The 15460-nt window shown below is 37.7% G+C and overlaps 1 protein-coding gene across 4 annotated transcripts in view; it reads left to right on the top strand.

Moving 5' to 3' along the window:
* The window catches only part of usp16 (ubiquitin specific peptidase 16), a 33005-nt gene that overhangs the window by 1720 nt on the left and 15825 nt on the right, over window positions 1-15460 (top strand). Inside the window, exons 2-9 of one of the 4 annotated variants that reach the window (XM_043700681.1) lie at window positions 2521-2610; window positions 6483-6655; window positions 7677-7780; window positions 8421-8524; window positions 8907-9070; window positions 9428-9523; window positions 11263-11393; window positions 12036-12123. In XM_043700681.1, the coding sequence (XP_043556616.1) occupies window positions 2550-2610; window positions 6483-6655; window positions 7677-7780; window positions 8421-8524; window positions 8907-9070; window positions 9428-9523; window positions 11263-11393; window positions 12036-12123 (921 nt within the window). In that variant the 5' untranslated portion in view covers window positions 2521-2549. The other 3 variants (XM_043700683.1, XM_043700684.1, XM_043700685.1) reach the window with 3 other exon arrangements.

The following is a 15460-nucleotide window of genomic DNA, read 5'->3' on the forward strand; positions in this document are numbered from 1 at the left end:
GGCAGGCAGGTGGCAGCAAGGAGGAAAAGGGATCCTGGGCCTTGGGGGCTGGGGTGCAGGTAGGGGAGTAGAGAGGTGATGTTGTAAATTTCAACTAATACATGACGTATTTCTAATGTATTACATTAACTGGTTTCGTTTTATAATTTTATGATCCTACTCTCCTCCTACAATGTACATTCTGCTTTTTTGAATTGCATTGTGCTTTTAACATAATGGACTACCAGGTAATTCATGGGAAGCATTATAAAACAAATGATGCTGAGCCACCTGAGATATTTGGGCAGAAGGTTTTAAGCAGCATCTTCGGATAAAAACAAAGCTGAGTGGGTCAGGGAGAAATAGTTTTAGCAGATGAGCTGAGGTAAGGTGGAGTCAGATCTTGCAGAAGCAGAAATGGTGGTTTTAGTAATGGGGTGGATATGTAACCAGAAACTCATTTCAGAGTCCTGTGTGGTGCCACGTTATGAATTGTCTGGTTCTACCCCAGCTGATTGCTCAAAAAAGGGATGGGCAAGCGGCTAAGGAGTGGAATTTGTATTGCAGGCTGAGGGGTGATCTTATAGAGGTCTACAAAATTATGAGGGGCATGGATAGGGTAAATAGGCAAAGTCTTTTCCCTGGGGTCGGGGAGTCCAGAACTAGAGGGCATAGGTTTAGGGTGAGAGGGGAAAGATACAAAAGAGACCTGCGGGGCAACGTTTTCACACAGAGGGTGGTGTGTATGGAAGTGATGGAGGCTGATACAATTGCACCATTTAAAAGACGTTTGGATGGGTATATGAATAGGAAGGGTTTGGAGGGATATGAGCCGGGTGCTGGCAGGTGGGACTAGATTGGGTTGGGATATCTGGTTGGCATGGACGGGTTGGACCGAAGGGTCTGTTTCCATGCTGTGCATCTCTATGATCCTATAAATGTATTCTCAAAAACCTCAGCTTTTTCAAATGCAGTCAGTTGTGTTTGCATTCTAACCTTCTAAAATATCTCCTCTACATTGTGAGTTGGTGTCCGATCTTCCCAATGTTTCAGAGAACATTTCTGTGACCCATGCACCAAACAACCTCATCGCCCTGTGGCCTATTACTTCAACTCCCCCTCCCACTCTGCCAAGGACATGCAAGTCCTGGGCCACCTCTACTGCTAAATCCTAGCCACACGATGCCTGGATAAAGAACACCTTCTGCCTGGGGATCCTCCAACCACACGGCATCAAAATCAATTTTACCAGTTTCCTCATCTCACTGTAGTCTGTAACTAAATTAATGTAATTCAAGGTTCCTTTTCTCTACAAACTACAGCCTCTTCAAAACATCTATTTTCCATTGTCTGCTTCCACCTCCTCAAAGTCTTTAGTTACATTAATTCTCCAGGATGGTATAGTAACTTTGTTGCATTCTTAAGTAGATCTGTGAACTAGAGCATTGTGCTCCACATTTTCTTGAGTATTCATTCTTCTGAACTCAAAGGGTACTCTTCAGAGCTCCAAGAATGGAAGCAGTAAAAGGCGATGAGTAATTATTAGGAATGAGCGTTAAAGGCAGAGGGAAAGGAACAATTTTGCAAATCAACAGTATTAGAGATGGTGGAGCCAGAGAAATAAAATAAAGACTTACATGTATGTAACATCTTGCCGAACCTGAAAAATGTTGCAATCTGTCTTAAAGCTAATCAAATGGTTTGAAGTTATAGTCATTGTCGAACAAAAGTTAACACACCATTTGTACACAGCATTGTTCCACTAACAACACTTTTTTTGACAATCTGGTCTTTGTTATGTTGGTTGAGATTTAAATGTTTGTCAGGAGACTAGGTGAATTATCCTGCGATTCTTTGTCACAGTGATGTGGAACTTTTTTTTTACATCCATCCAGGCGGGCATATGGAACCTCGGTTAAGATTGCATTTCCAACAGACTTATTTTGCACAATTCAGTACTGCGTGGAAATGCGAGTGTAGATTTTATGTTCTGGTACATGGGATGAAACAAACTTCTGACTTGGAGGCAAAAATACCATCACCAAGCCATAGTTAATGCACTAAAGGAGTTAGGAGTTTAAGGGTGAATTTGAGAGAAACCAGGGAGAGATTCTTTCCCTCTGTGAATGACTAAAGTAGTGAGGTTTGGAATATAACAGAAAATAATGTGAGGCAGATGGGAAAGAAATCGTGATGGTATGTTTGAATGTCAATTTTGTGCCCTGCTGAAAATTCCAATATACTCTACAGTCTGTTTTTTTTTTCAGAGCTTTTAGTTGTTCTGTCTAGTACATGTTTGTGAAATTATTTTTAACATAATAACACAATGAACCTGAAGTTAGTGAAGATATTTTAATCAGCCTGTTCACAGATGTTATGACATGACCCTGGAGCAGGTCAGACTTAAATTTGGACCTCCTAGCTCAAAGGGAGAGATGCTACCACTGTGTCACAAGAGCTGTCCTGAAATTATTGTATAAAACCACAGTTTTACAACTGATTAATTTTTTATTTGTCTTTCTATTTTTGTAAACATTATAGTTGAAGAATACTGTGGCAGAAACATTGAAATGGGAAAGAAAAAGGAAAGACAAAATTCTTCACAGGATGATGAAGCCTCTGAGAGCTGCGGTAAGAAAATGCTGCTTTGGTTACAAATTGTAGTGAAGAAAAGTGAGACTTAACTGCAAAGAAGATGTCACAAACCTGATTGGCCAAATGGCTTCTCCTGTGCTGGACTGTTATATAAACTTGAAATCCTACGAAGTGCATTTTTCTTCCATTTTTAAAATACTTTTTAATAAAAATCTATCCTGTGCATCAAATAATTTAAGATCAACTAAACCAGTTATCAAACCTCAGAACAGTTATTGTTAAAAAGAAAATTCTTAAAAAGAAGCTACATTTACCTAGAATCTTTATTTTATTGTAAGTATTTACTGTTTTCTAAATAGTCATCAATATAAGACGTCTTCAGTTGGTTTTCATTACTGCTGTAAAGTTTTAAAGCAAATTGAGAATTTCATGCAATAAACTTGCTGTTGCTTGGCAGATTGACACAGCCAAGTATAACAGGATAGGTCCTGGAGATATCTGCATTAGGCAGGGCATCATTATTATGCTTTCTTTGTGCAATATCACTCCGTTTCACTGATAGAAAGCACTGTCCACCAATTTCAAAACTAGAATCTAGATGATCACAGTTAGTACTCTGGCCACAGAACTTTCTAAACAAAAGATTTCTAAACTTACAGACAACAACAAATTGAGAGTCAATGCTTAGGAAGATTGGAACAAATTATAAGAAGACATTGGTAACTTTACAGAGTTGACGTGTTATTGTCCAATTTCAACATAATGAAGTATAAGGTATTATGTTTTAAAAAGAAAAAAGAAGTCACATATTACTTGGAAAATAAGAACCTAAATGAGGTAAAATCGAAAAGGGATTTGGCAGTACAAATACAAAAGCCACTACAAGTTGCAACATAGATGAATAAAGCAATTAAAGGATGCAAACTACTGAGTTTTTAAAATGACAAATAGAAACATCATCCTAAAAGCCTGTATCGAACCTTGGTTACTCCACACTTGGAGTACTATGTGTAGTTTTACTTTCCATTTTATAAAAAGAATATGGCAATTCTGGGGAGCATGCAAAAGTGATTTACAAGGATGATATCAGAACTGAAATGTATTGGGTCTCTTGAAAAGAGAAGGCTGAAAATTGACCTCCGAGGCCTTTAGCATTATGAAAGGGTTTGAAAGCAGACACAAAATGTTTATATTTAGAGAAGAGCAAAACTAGAGAGCATCAATATTGAGTTTCCTAGAAGTACGAGGGAATTCAGAAAAAACATTCTTTACTTCTAGCTGAGCGAGAATGTAGAACTTAAGAAATAGGAATGTGCAGCTATAGGAAATAATTGAGGGAAATTTCATAGATGTATGAAAGAGTAGCAATCTAATAATGAAAGCGAAGGAATTGGAAGATAATTCTGATGGATAAAGATAGGATGGAAAGAGATGCAATGGAGCATAACAACCAGTTTAGCCTGTTTGAATCAAATTTACTATATTTGCACTGTATATTCTCTCTTTTTCAGTGACCAGTGACAGGAATTCACAAAGTCTAGGGTGATTGTAAAGCAAAGAGAACTTTGGTAGCACCCTTCGCATCTTAAAGTAATTCACTGCCAAAGAGGTACATTTGAACTGTAGTCACTGCAGGCAGAAGTATCTGCTAGTTTGAATACAGCAAGCTCCTACAATGTAATAAATGGTCAGGAAGTTTAACAGTATTGGGAACACAATCCTGCTCTTCAGATAACACTATAGAATCTTTTATATCTTTTATATCCATTGGTTTAATGAGTCATAATCAGATGGCACTTCAGACAGTGAAGCACTCTCACAGTACAGAACAACCTCGATTATCCAAACGAGACGGGCAGGGAGTATTTTGTTTGGATAACTGGTTGTACAGATAATATTTTTACAGGACCTTGAGATCTTGTTTGGATAATCCGAAATTCAGATAATTGATGTTTGGATAACAACTGAGGTTGTTCTGTTCTTAGAGTCATCAGCTTTATGTTTTTCTTGGAGTAGAATTTGAAACCACTTCTTGCATTTCAGAGATATAGGTTTCTATCCCTGAATTAAGATTGATGTCAATATTAATGTGCTCTGTAGAAAATGTTTTAGTTTTTTAAAAAATTGCTGATTGCATTCTGCATGTTCAGTCCCAGACAGTAAGCTAAGCAGATTATGTAAATTTTGAATATTTAAACAACACTGTAACCAACTATTATAAGTGCACATGACAATAGCTACGTCACTAACAGTTGCAGTAAGAAGTGACATTGTTTGTCACTGACATCAAAGAAACAGTCCACAAAGATCTAGTGATTATTGTGGCATGGATTCACCTTAGTCAAGTTAAATTAATGTTAACAATCAACAGCAGCATTCAACAAGGGAAAGCACTGATTATCTTTCACATTTTAATAATTTTATTGTGAGTAAACTAAAGATTAGAATAAACACATGAGATTAAGGTGGAAGCTGAAATATCATGAAATTTTGTCGTCATGAAAGTGTTTAACATTCCACAAATATAAAATAATTTCTCAAATTGAGAAATTGTTCAGTATTTATAGTAAAGTATGCTGCTTATAATCCAAGTTACACTTTATTCAATAAAGTACTACTACTTCAGGAATTTTTACAAGACACACCATATAAAACATGGAAGTTCAAGTCAATTCTGTGATTTGTAAAATTTCTGCTCCTGAGATGTTCACCTAGTAGAGGACCAGACAATCACTGGTAACATCAATATTTAACTGCACGTGTATGTTTGACAGGGATGCTTCCCCTCTGTTGTGAGTTAGAGCAATAACAAACACTGACGGTTTCAAAGTCATTATCACACAAAATCCAGGTTAGCAATTTTTTTTTTTGAATCATAGAATCCCTACAGTGTGGAAACAGGCCCTTTCAGCCCAATAAGTCCACACCAGCCCTGCGAAGAATATCCACCCAAACCCATTCCCCATTACTCTATATTTACCTCTGTCTAATGCACCTAACTTACACGTCCCTGAATACTGGACAATTTAGCATGACCAATTCACCTAACCTGCACATCTTTGGATTGTGGGTGGAAACCGGAGCACCCAGAGGAAACCCACGCAGATGCGTGAGAATGTGCAAACTCCACACATAGTCGCCCGAGGTTGAAAAGCTTTGACAAAATGTGACATTCTCACATGGAATCCAAGAATCCGTACAGTGTGAAAACAGCCCATTCGGCCCAACAAGTCCACACTGACCCTCCAAACAGCATCTCGCCCAGACCCATCCTCATCCCCCTACCCTATCGCTGTAACCCTGCATTTCCCATGGCTAACCTACACATCCTTGAACAATATGAGCAATTTAGCATCGCCAGGCCATCTAACCTGCACATCTTTGGACTGTGGGAGGAAACTGGAGCTCCTGGCGGAATCCCATGCAGAGAAAGGGAGAATGTGCAAACTCCACACAGACAGTTGCCCGAGGGTGCAATCGAACCCGGGTCCCTGGTGCTGTGAGGCAGCAGTGCTAACCACTGAGCCAACATACTGCCCCAGCAGCAGCTTTGCACTGAACACAGATTAAGAACACAATGAGAATTTGCAATTATCAGTCCATGTTCTGCTCAACCCAACATAAAGGTATACTAATAAATTATACCATTGGATGTAGGACACTGCAATGCTGTAACCTTCTGCCCATGCTTAGGATTACTCCAAATTAATATAAGGACACATTCAACACAAGTACATGACATAACACGAAAGCTGTTGGGGATATTAGCACCAGTTCACATTAAATCTTGCATTACATTATTTGCTTCAGAGCAGAAATATGCATTGAAATCAATAACATTGCACATGTAATTCAGAACCAAATTCACATGTCTTAAATTACATTTGCTGTTTTTGAATTTATTACAGTGCCACAATGTTTACATTTTCGTAAAGCAATGAATCTAAACCAGATTAAGAAACAGTTACATCAGCGTTGTTGGAATGTTTGTGAAGACTGCAAGGCGAATACCAAAACACAGGAGAAACAAGAACTTGATGACGATCCAACGGTCTGGTTATGCTTAAAATGTGGGCATCAGGTAAATTGCCATTTGACCGAAATATTATTCATTGTGGAGTATCCTAAGATCTGTGTAAACTTGTCATAGAGATGTACAGCACGAAAATTGACCTTTCGGTCCAATTTGTCCATGCTGACGAAGTTTCCAAAACTAAAATTATCCCATTTGGCCCATATCTCTCTAAACCTTTCCTTTTCATATGCCTGTCCAAATGTCTTTTAAATGTTGTGACTGTAACTGCATCTACCACTTCCTCTGGCAATTTCTTCCACTTGTATTCCAAGGCATCTGTTTCAAGCTGTTAGTTTCCTTCATTTAATCATGTTGCCCAAGTAACTTCAAATTTGATAATATGTTACATGTTTAGTTTACTTTTTAAATGTGATATAATGAGTACTGAAATTTATGGTCATTGCTACAAAGGTGGCTTTTTGATTATTTGTGTTAAATGATCAATTTGTTTTATTAAACTACATATACTTACAAGTAGTACATTAATAGATTCAGTATGTCCTAATTAACTGTCAGGGATTAGATTTGAAATTGTAACAATAGCAACAGATGTAATTTTGACTATCAAGATAGCACAATTGTGTAGTTTAACAAGCTACTGAATATTCATTTTTGAATTAAATTTGACATTTTCAATGTGGGAGTCATTGTATTCTGCAGTTGAAGTGTGTTAACAACCTAGTTGCAGTATGGTGAACTTTAAATAGAGTAATCTTGTAAAATTACCGGTTTTTCAACACAATCTATTAGTTATTTCAACATCATAATTTAACTTGAGGGATCACAGCAATGTTTAGATAGCTTCAGTAGTTAGTAGTGCCTGTGTTTTTAATTTTACCATTGTTGAAAGCTGCCACTCTATATGTAGTTCTACTTTTTGACAATTTTTGTTAAAGTTATATGCGTGCAACCTATAATACAGAGAAACCTTTCAGGTGCTGCATTTTCTTTTATTGTTTTTTTTTCATGTGGTTTACAATGATTTCTTCAGCATTCTACAAATGTCTAGATGATTTTTATTTTTCAGGGTTGTGGAAGGAATTCAGAAGAACAACATGCCCTTAAACATCATGAGAAGCAGCATTCTGAACCACATTGTGTGGTTCTTAATTTGGACTGTTGGACTGTATGGTAGGTTCAACATTGCACAAATGGTGGCATATTCATGGATTATGCCTTATAAATTCACTTTTAAATCACTTTTGACTTCCTCCTGCAATTTTGATGGTGAATTGCAAGATGTTTGTGGAATCTTGATTTAAGCAATTCAGAAGCAGAAAACCCCTCTCATCAAACTGTCAGAAACCTAGTACTTATGAAAAACTGAGGAATCCAGCACCTAGTAAAAAGGTTATATTTTTGAGGTCTCTGATTACTTCTGGCAAATAAATACACATTGGCTTGATCTTGTGGGGATTAGCCAGCATCACCAAGGTCGGATGTTGAACTTCAGAATTGTTTTCCATCAGCCACTATCCACAAAGGTATAAGCTAAGAAAATTTGTTTTATGACCTTGCTATAACTATACTAGTATTGAAGCAATGTTAACAATGGTTTGGGGGAAATTTGCATAACTGTCTCCTTCTTCTGATCATAGGAATGTGGTGTGGAGCTGTAGAAGCAGAGATATAAGCATATACTTAAAGAAAAAGAGTAATACTGCAAAAATCTATTACAAAATAAGGATTAGAGAGAATGGTTGTAAATTAAGTTAAATGTTTACGTTAATTTGAGTATAGTTTGATTTAATTCTTCATTATTCTGATACAGGTGCTACTTGTGTGATGAAGAAATACACTATGAAGTCAAAGATCAGTTAGGTCAATTTATAGCATATATCCAAAAAAAGACTGCTGACAAATGTGTAAAAGGAGGTGAGTTATCCAGAAGGTATTCAAATTAAATAGTTATTGTATAAATATATAAATGTCATTTATTACAACTTGGCTCCTATGTTGCTGAGTATTAAGTTGCAGTTATTGCAGACTGCTGAAAGTTGCTGTTCTCCATGGTACAGGTACAGATGTAATAATTTGCAAATATTTTATACAGTTTTCCACTGAGACTGCAGAACAAAAATAGACTGATTATTTGACAAAAGCAGTTTGAAATGTGTGTATGCTAGCTGTAATTGGCACCTGTGGCATTCAATTAACTCGAATGCTGTAGTGGGTGTGGTGGTACTAGATTATGGAAATGGTTAATGTGTGGAGTACAGATGCGTCCATTTTAAATTGCTTGTATTTCTAATTTCAGCTATGGTGTCTCAAACAACTGAGAAAAATAAGGGAAAGGAAAACAATACAACAGAAACTGGGAAACATGAGAAGGGAAAGACTGTGGCACAACTCAATCAACAGATACCAGTGAAAGGGCTCAGTAATCTTGGCAATACTTGTTTTTTTAATGCTGTCATGCAGGTAGTTATCAAGTATCAAAATGTTGCGCTAACCTCTTAAAAGTCACAATGTATCAACTAGCTGGCTTAAGTTTTCCTTTTGGTTGACCATTTAAATTGCAGACTAGAAATTGCACAAATGGGAAAACATAAACAGAAATTTTGTGCGATTGAAGTCTATAATTATAAGCAGTCAATTACTCAGAAGCCATAATACTACGTTGTACTTTCTATCCCTATTGCTGTGGTGTTGTTGTGTTTTAAGACTTTTTAAGGACATTTTTGAAAATTATCTGGGTACTTTTTGTTCATTGAAGGTTTTTTAAATTTCTAACAATTGCAAGGAACAGAATATCATTATCTTTCTTTATTCGTTCAGATCTTATCACAGACCTATGTACTGCATGAGTTGATTCAGCAGTTAAAAATGAATGGAAGTACACTGAGAATTATGACACCTGATTCTTTAAATTTGGTAAGTGTTGCCTTACTTGAAAGTCTTACATTTTATAGTTTGTGATCTATAGAGTTTAACCCATTGTAATAAATTAATTATAATATAAAATATCACCATCTTTTGAATTTTTATTTGTTTTCTGTCCTTGTATCTTTTAAAGCTTTGAATCATTTATTCTCTGCTCTCAGTGATGTCTAACAAACATGTTGCACGCGGTTATCATTAAAGGCACATCTCAGGAAAGCTAGCAAAAAAAGTATGCATGGTAAGATTTCCTTGTGAATTGGCAAATTATCTACAAATATTAAAATATATTTAACTCCTTGCGTAAGATGATGTGCAACTTCTGATCTTAACAAAGAATGGCTGGCTGTTAATTGGAAGTAACCATTTAGTTCAGTTTCGTTTCCTCTTTTAAAGCATGCTTAAGGGTGGAACAGTGGTTCAGTGATTAGCACTGCTGCCTCACAGCACCAGGGACCCGGGTGACACTGGTTTGATTTCACCCTCAGGCAACTGTGTGGAGTTTGCACGTTCTCCCCTTCTCTGTGTGGGATTCTGCCGGGTGCTCCAGTTTCCTCCCACAGTCCAAAGATGTGCAGGTTAGGTGGACTGACCATGCTAAATTGCTCATAGTGTACAGGGATATGTAGGGTAGCCATGGGAAATGCAGAGTTACAGGGATACGCTAGGAGGATGAGAATGGGTCTGGGTGGGATGCTGTTCGGAGGGTCAATGTGGACCTGTTGGGCCGAATGTCCTGTTTCCACACTGTAGGGATTCTTGGATTCTGTGTTAGAATATTGCAAAGTTGCAATGTTTCGTTGTTTGCAAATTTAAAAATTGTGAAATTTATGTTTATTGGTGATTGGGGTTTGAGTTCCAGATTATCTTATATAGTAGCTTTTCAGCTCCTAATTCACCATGTTTGTACAAGAGTTGTGAAAATCAAGTCACTTTAATTAGAAAACATCAACTGATCCCAGCCAGATCCTATTGTACATACCACTAAAGGTATTACCTAATTATCAAGAATTATTGAATTGGTTTTAATTCTTTTAATCTTAAAATATCACATTTGATACTTTTTTTTATTGAAACAAATATTTTGGACTATTAGCTTCTCTTATTTTTAAACTCTCGCTTAACTCCAGACTTCATATTTGAAGTTGTTGGAAATGGCCTCATGTAAGTAAATACAGCTCAATGGGAAGCGTACTTCATAGCATTTTTTTAAGTTTATTCCTGTTAGACTCAAAAATATTTACTGGAAGTACTATAAATACTTGTGATGTGAAAAACAGAAAGTGTAGGATATGCTCAACCAGCCTGGGAGCATCCATGGAGATTGAAACAGAGATAACCTTGCCAGTCCAATATGGGCGGCACGGTGGCACAGTGGTTAGCACTGCTGCCTCACAGCGCCAGAGACCCGGGTTCAATTCCCGCCTCAGGTGGAGTTTGCACGTTCTCCCCGTGTCTGTGTGGGTTTCCTCCGGGTGCTCCAGTTTCCTCCCACAGTCCAAAAATGTGCAGGTTAGGTGAATTGGCCAAGTTAAATTGCCCGTAGTGTTAGTCGAAGGGGTAAATGTAGGGGAATGGGTCTGGGTGTGTTGCGCTTCGGCGGGTTGGTGTGGACTTGTTGAGCCGAAGGGCCTGTTTCCACACTAAGTAAGTAATCTAATATGGCTTCATCTGTACAGAACAATTATTTATTTTGACTTTAGAGCTTTATGAATTTTACTTTAAATTATCAGGGACAGCTAGAGATTCACCTTGATCAACCAGGACCACTGTCATCAGCAATGCGCCAATTTCTTCTTGATTTCCAAGATACCAAAAAGAATGTTATCACTCCTAAGGAGTTGTTCACTCAGGTCTGTAAAAAGTGAGTATTCCCCATTCATCGATATGCAAATATGATGCCAATAATATTCAGAGCAAAACATCTTGCACTGTTTTTCAGAATTTTCAGAACAAATGTAATAGTTTGAAATGATCACTGTTAGACTTGTAAATAATTTCTATGAAATTTACATTGACTGGTTATTTTTATTTTAAACACTCACTTGCAAGAAAGTTTGCTGGTTTGTGGTTTGGCAAATTGTCCACATTGACCTTATTGAAAAAAAATGCTTGCCTTCTCGTAACCTCAGTAATCTAATGCACATTGCAGCTCCTTGAGTTTTGTTTTAATGTAGTCACCATTGTAGGAAATGTGCCTGCCAACAAGTAATTGAATAGAAAGGAATGAAACAAATAACCTAAAAACAACACTAAAGCAGGTTGAGTCTGGGGCAGGACACTAGGAGAACTTCTGTTCTTTGAAAATTGATGTAGAAGCTTCTGTGTGCGCCTGAGAAGGCAGGTAGAACTTTGGTTTAAAACTTAATCCAAAATAGTGTACTCATGTTTGTGTGCTACATTTTCAGTGTTGATTAGTGAAAGATAAAAAAAGAAATGTATTATGTAAAGAATGTGTGGATTATAGATGCGGGCCATTTACGTGTTTTTCCAATGTGTTCCTCAGAGCTGTACGATTTAAAGGATTCCAACAGCAGGATAGCCAGGAGTTGCTTCATTACTTATTAGATGGAATGAGGACTGAGGAGATCAAAGTAAGTGGTCTGCAATGATCATCAGAAACTGCCTGTAACTGCTGCACTGAAATGTACACCAGATGAGTGACGTTGAGCTGAGGGATATATTAGAATTACATTTAACAATAAATTGAGGGACTTGTTCCAATTATACGAAGTAGCAATTAACATGGATAAGTGTGTAGTGTTCTACATAGGTCAAAAACATGGGTCATACCTTAATAGTCACAGAAACTAGATGTGATGCTCAACTTTCATTGCCTTGCCAATGTGGAAGAACAATTTATAAATATAATAGAATGCTAGCGAGTTTTGAGAAGATTTGTAGCTCAGGTTAAGGTTCTGGATGTAGGTTTGCTCGCTGAGCTGGAGGGTTCATTTTCAGACGTTTTGTCACCATACTAGGTAACATCTTCAGTGAGCCTCCGGATGAAGAACTGGTGGCCTGGCCTGCTTTCCATTTGTGTTTAGGTTTACTCGGGTTGGTGGCGTTCTTTTTTGTCATGGCGTCATTTCCTGTTCTTTTTCTGGGAGTGGGGGGCGGGGAGGTGGTAAATGGGATCCAAGTCAATGTGTTTGTTGATAGAGTTCCAGTTGGAATGCCATGCTTCTAGGAATTCACCTGCATGTCTCTGTTTAGGCTTGTCCTAGGATGGATGTGTTGTCCCAGTCAAAGTGATGTCTTTCCTCATCTGTATGTGAAGATACTAGTGAGAGTGGGTCATGTCAAACACTACATTGGACAAACAAGCAGAAAACTAGTCACCAGGATAGATGAACATCAACAAGCCATAAAAATACATGACCCTCTCTCACTAGTATCCTCACATACAGAGGAGGAAGGACACCACTTTGACTGGGACAACACATCCATCCTAGGACAAGCCAAACAGAGACCTGCACGAGAAGCACAGCATTCCAACCGGAACTCTATCTCATTTACCACCCCTTGGATCTCATTTACCACCCCTTGAGAAAAAGGACAGGAAATGACGTCACCAACCCAAGGAACCTAAACACATAAATAGAAAGTGGGCCATACCACCAGCGCTTCATCCGGAGGCGCACTGATGATGTAACCTAGTATGGTGATAAAACGTCCGAAAATGAACCTTCCAGCTCAATGAGCAAACCTACAACCATAATAGAGTGCTGGAATATACAACCAGGACCGTGTTACTCCACAGGTTTGATAGTGCAATGGGCAGAGCACTTTAAACATAGTGACTAGTTTTGATTTCTACATCTTGAAAAGTACACCAATTAAACAGGTACAAAAAAGAAAATTAACACTTAAATTTGTGCTTAGAGTAGTCAAACTGATTCCAAATGTTATAGACCAGGCCAGACCCCCTCAAAACATTTCAAGAAAGTAGCCCTGACCCTAACCTCAGCTAGTTGTTTTAAGCAGGTGTAGAGTGGATATTCCAGGAGCTGGCCCAACCACTCTGTTTCAAACGAAACAATTTATTTGCAAGATTACAGAATGAAACACTAACAAAAGAAAACCGAATATAGAATAACTTAACCTATCCAAAAACCCCACAGATTATCCCAACTTAATGATGCTGTTCCAAACACTTGCAACAATCCCCATAAACGCCCCTTTGCAAAAAAAGGAAAAGTCCAGCACAGGTACTTCCAGGAGAGATGTCCGAGAGAGGGAGGATCGGCATAGCTTCCCAACTGACTGCTTGCTAAAAAAACAAACCAAACCAGAGATAAGCTGAGCTGGTAGAACTGGCCACTCCTCTTTCAATGCACAAGTGTCTTTTTTAAGACTCAAAAGCCTTTTTCCAGAGCAGTATCTGTTAGGTATAATCAAATTGGCCCTAAAACCCGTCAAACCTAGACCTCACGAAGTCTGTGTTTACAAGCCCTCCGGGGAAGAAAAACCAAGGACAACATAACCTTATTAAAGGAGCAGCAGCATCACACAAGTGTGAAGGGAATACCTGAAATGGACTGGAAAAAAATATAATTTGATGATACAAGGAAGTAAACAGTTAAGGGATGACCTTATTATATTAATCTGTGTTTGCCTTATTTGTTCCTAGGAAAGTGGGATCATAAATAGTGAAAAGTAAATTGAAAACAAATGTCAGGAAAACTTTCAATATTCAAAAGATGATAAATGTTTTGAATAATCTAAATTGCGTAATAGAGGCTTGGTTTAAGATGGGTGAATTCGTGCACTGGGGGGGGGGTGCAGGTGTGGATTTCAATGGGATGGAGAGTTTAAGATAATTTTCGCCATTTATGTTGGAATGTAACATCAGAACCAGGAGCAGGGGTGGCAGTTCAGCACCTCGAGACTGCTCTGCTGTTTAGTACAATTAATTAAAAATCTGTCCATCTGCCCAAATTTATTCAGCGTCCAAGCGTCTTATGTCACACTCGATTTGTGAATTCTACACATTTATGACCCTTTAAGAGGAGTAATTCTGCCTCATCTCTGTTTTAAATCTGTTACCCTTTATCCTAAAACCATTACCTCTCATTCCAGATTGCCCCACATGGGGAAATATCCTCTCTACATCTACTCTGTCAATCCTCTGTAGCCTCCAGTATACCTCCATTAGACCTTTCATTCTTCTTCTAAGCTCCAGGGAGTATAGGTCTAAACTACTCCATCTCTCATCATAAGACAAACCCTTGATCTCTGGATTCAATCCAGTGAACCTCCTCTGAACTGCCTCCCATGCAACTGCATCCCTCGTCAAGTAAGTCATCAAAAATTTATTCAATACTCCGTGTACACTTTTGAGAGTATACAGTGAACAGAACTAAGTGCATCCATTCGGAAATATTGTCAGAAAATAAATTATCTGCACAGTTTTGTTATGTTGTCAAGGTAAATATTGTGTTAGTTCAATTTGCGTATATTGTTGTAAGTACAATCGACACCACTTGCTCCATCCCTGTTTATTCTGAACAGCCACTTATATCAGAAAATTGGCACCATCTTTTATACCATCATAATAATCTCAATTACAAAGGTGCATGTATCAAAAAAGGATGTTTACTTCTTATTAATTGCCAGGGCGGTTGGTTGTTGTATTCACCTGCTATCATAATGGGTCTCATTTGATCTGTTGTCCAAATTTAAAAACATCATTAAAATAAAGCAGTAATGATTAAAAGAATAATATCGTTTATTAGGTTTGATTATGATTCTGGCAGAAGTATAACACTATTAAATGTTTGATGGCCAATAGATCTTGGTGTATCACTACTTTATAATATTCTCTTTTCTACCTCTTTTGTCAGTAAACTGTAAATGTAGGTAGTTATTCAAGTCTTAGCAAACTCACATCCTCAGCTAGGTGGGTTTTAAAAGTTTCAGTTCAACTTT

This window comes from Chiloscyllium plagiosum, chromosome 12, assembly GCF_004010195.1.
Source record: "Chiloscyllium plagiosum isolate BGI_BamShark_2017 chromosome 12, ASM401019v2, whole genome shotgun sequence".
Lineage (NCBI taxonomy): Eukaryota > Metazoa > Chordata > Chondrichthyes > Orectolobiformes > Hemiscylliidae > Chiloscyllium > Chiloscyllium plagiosum.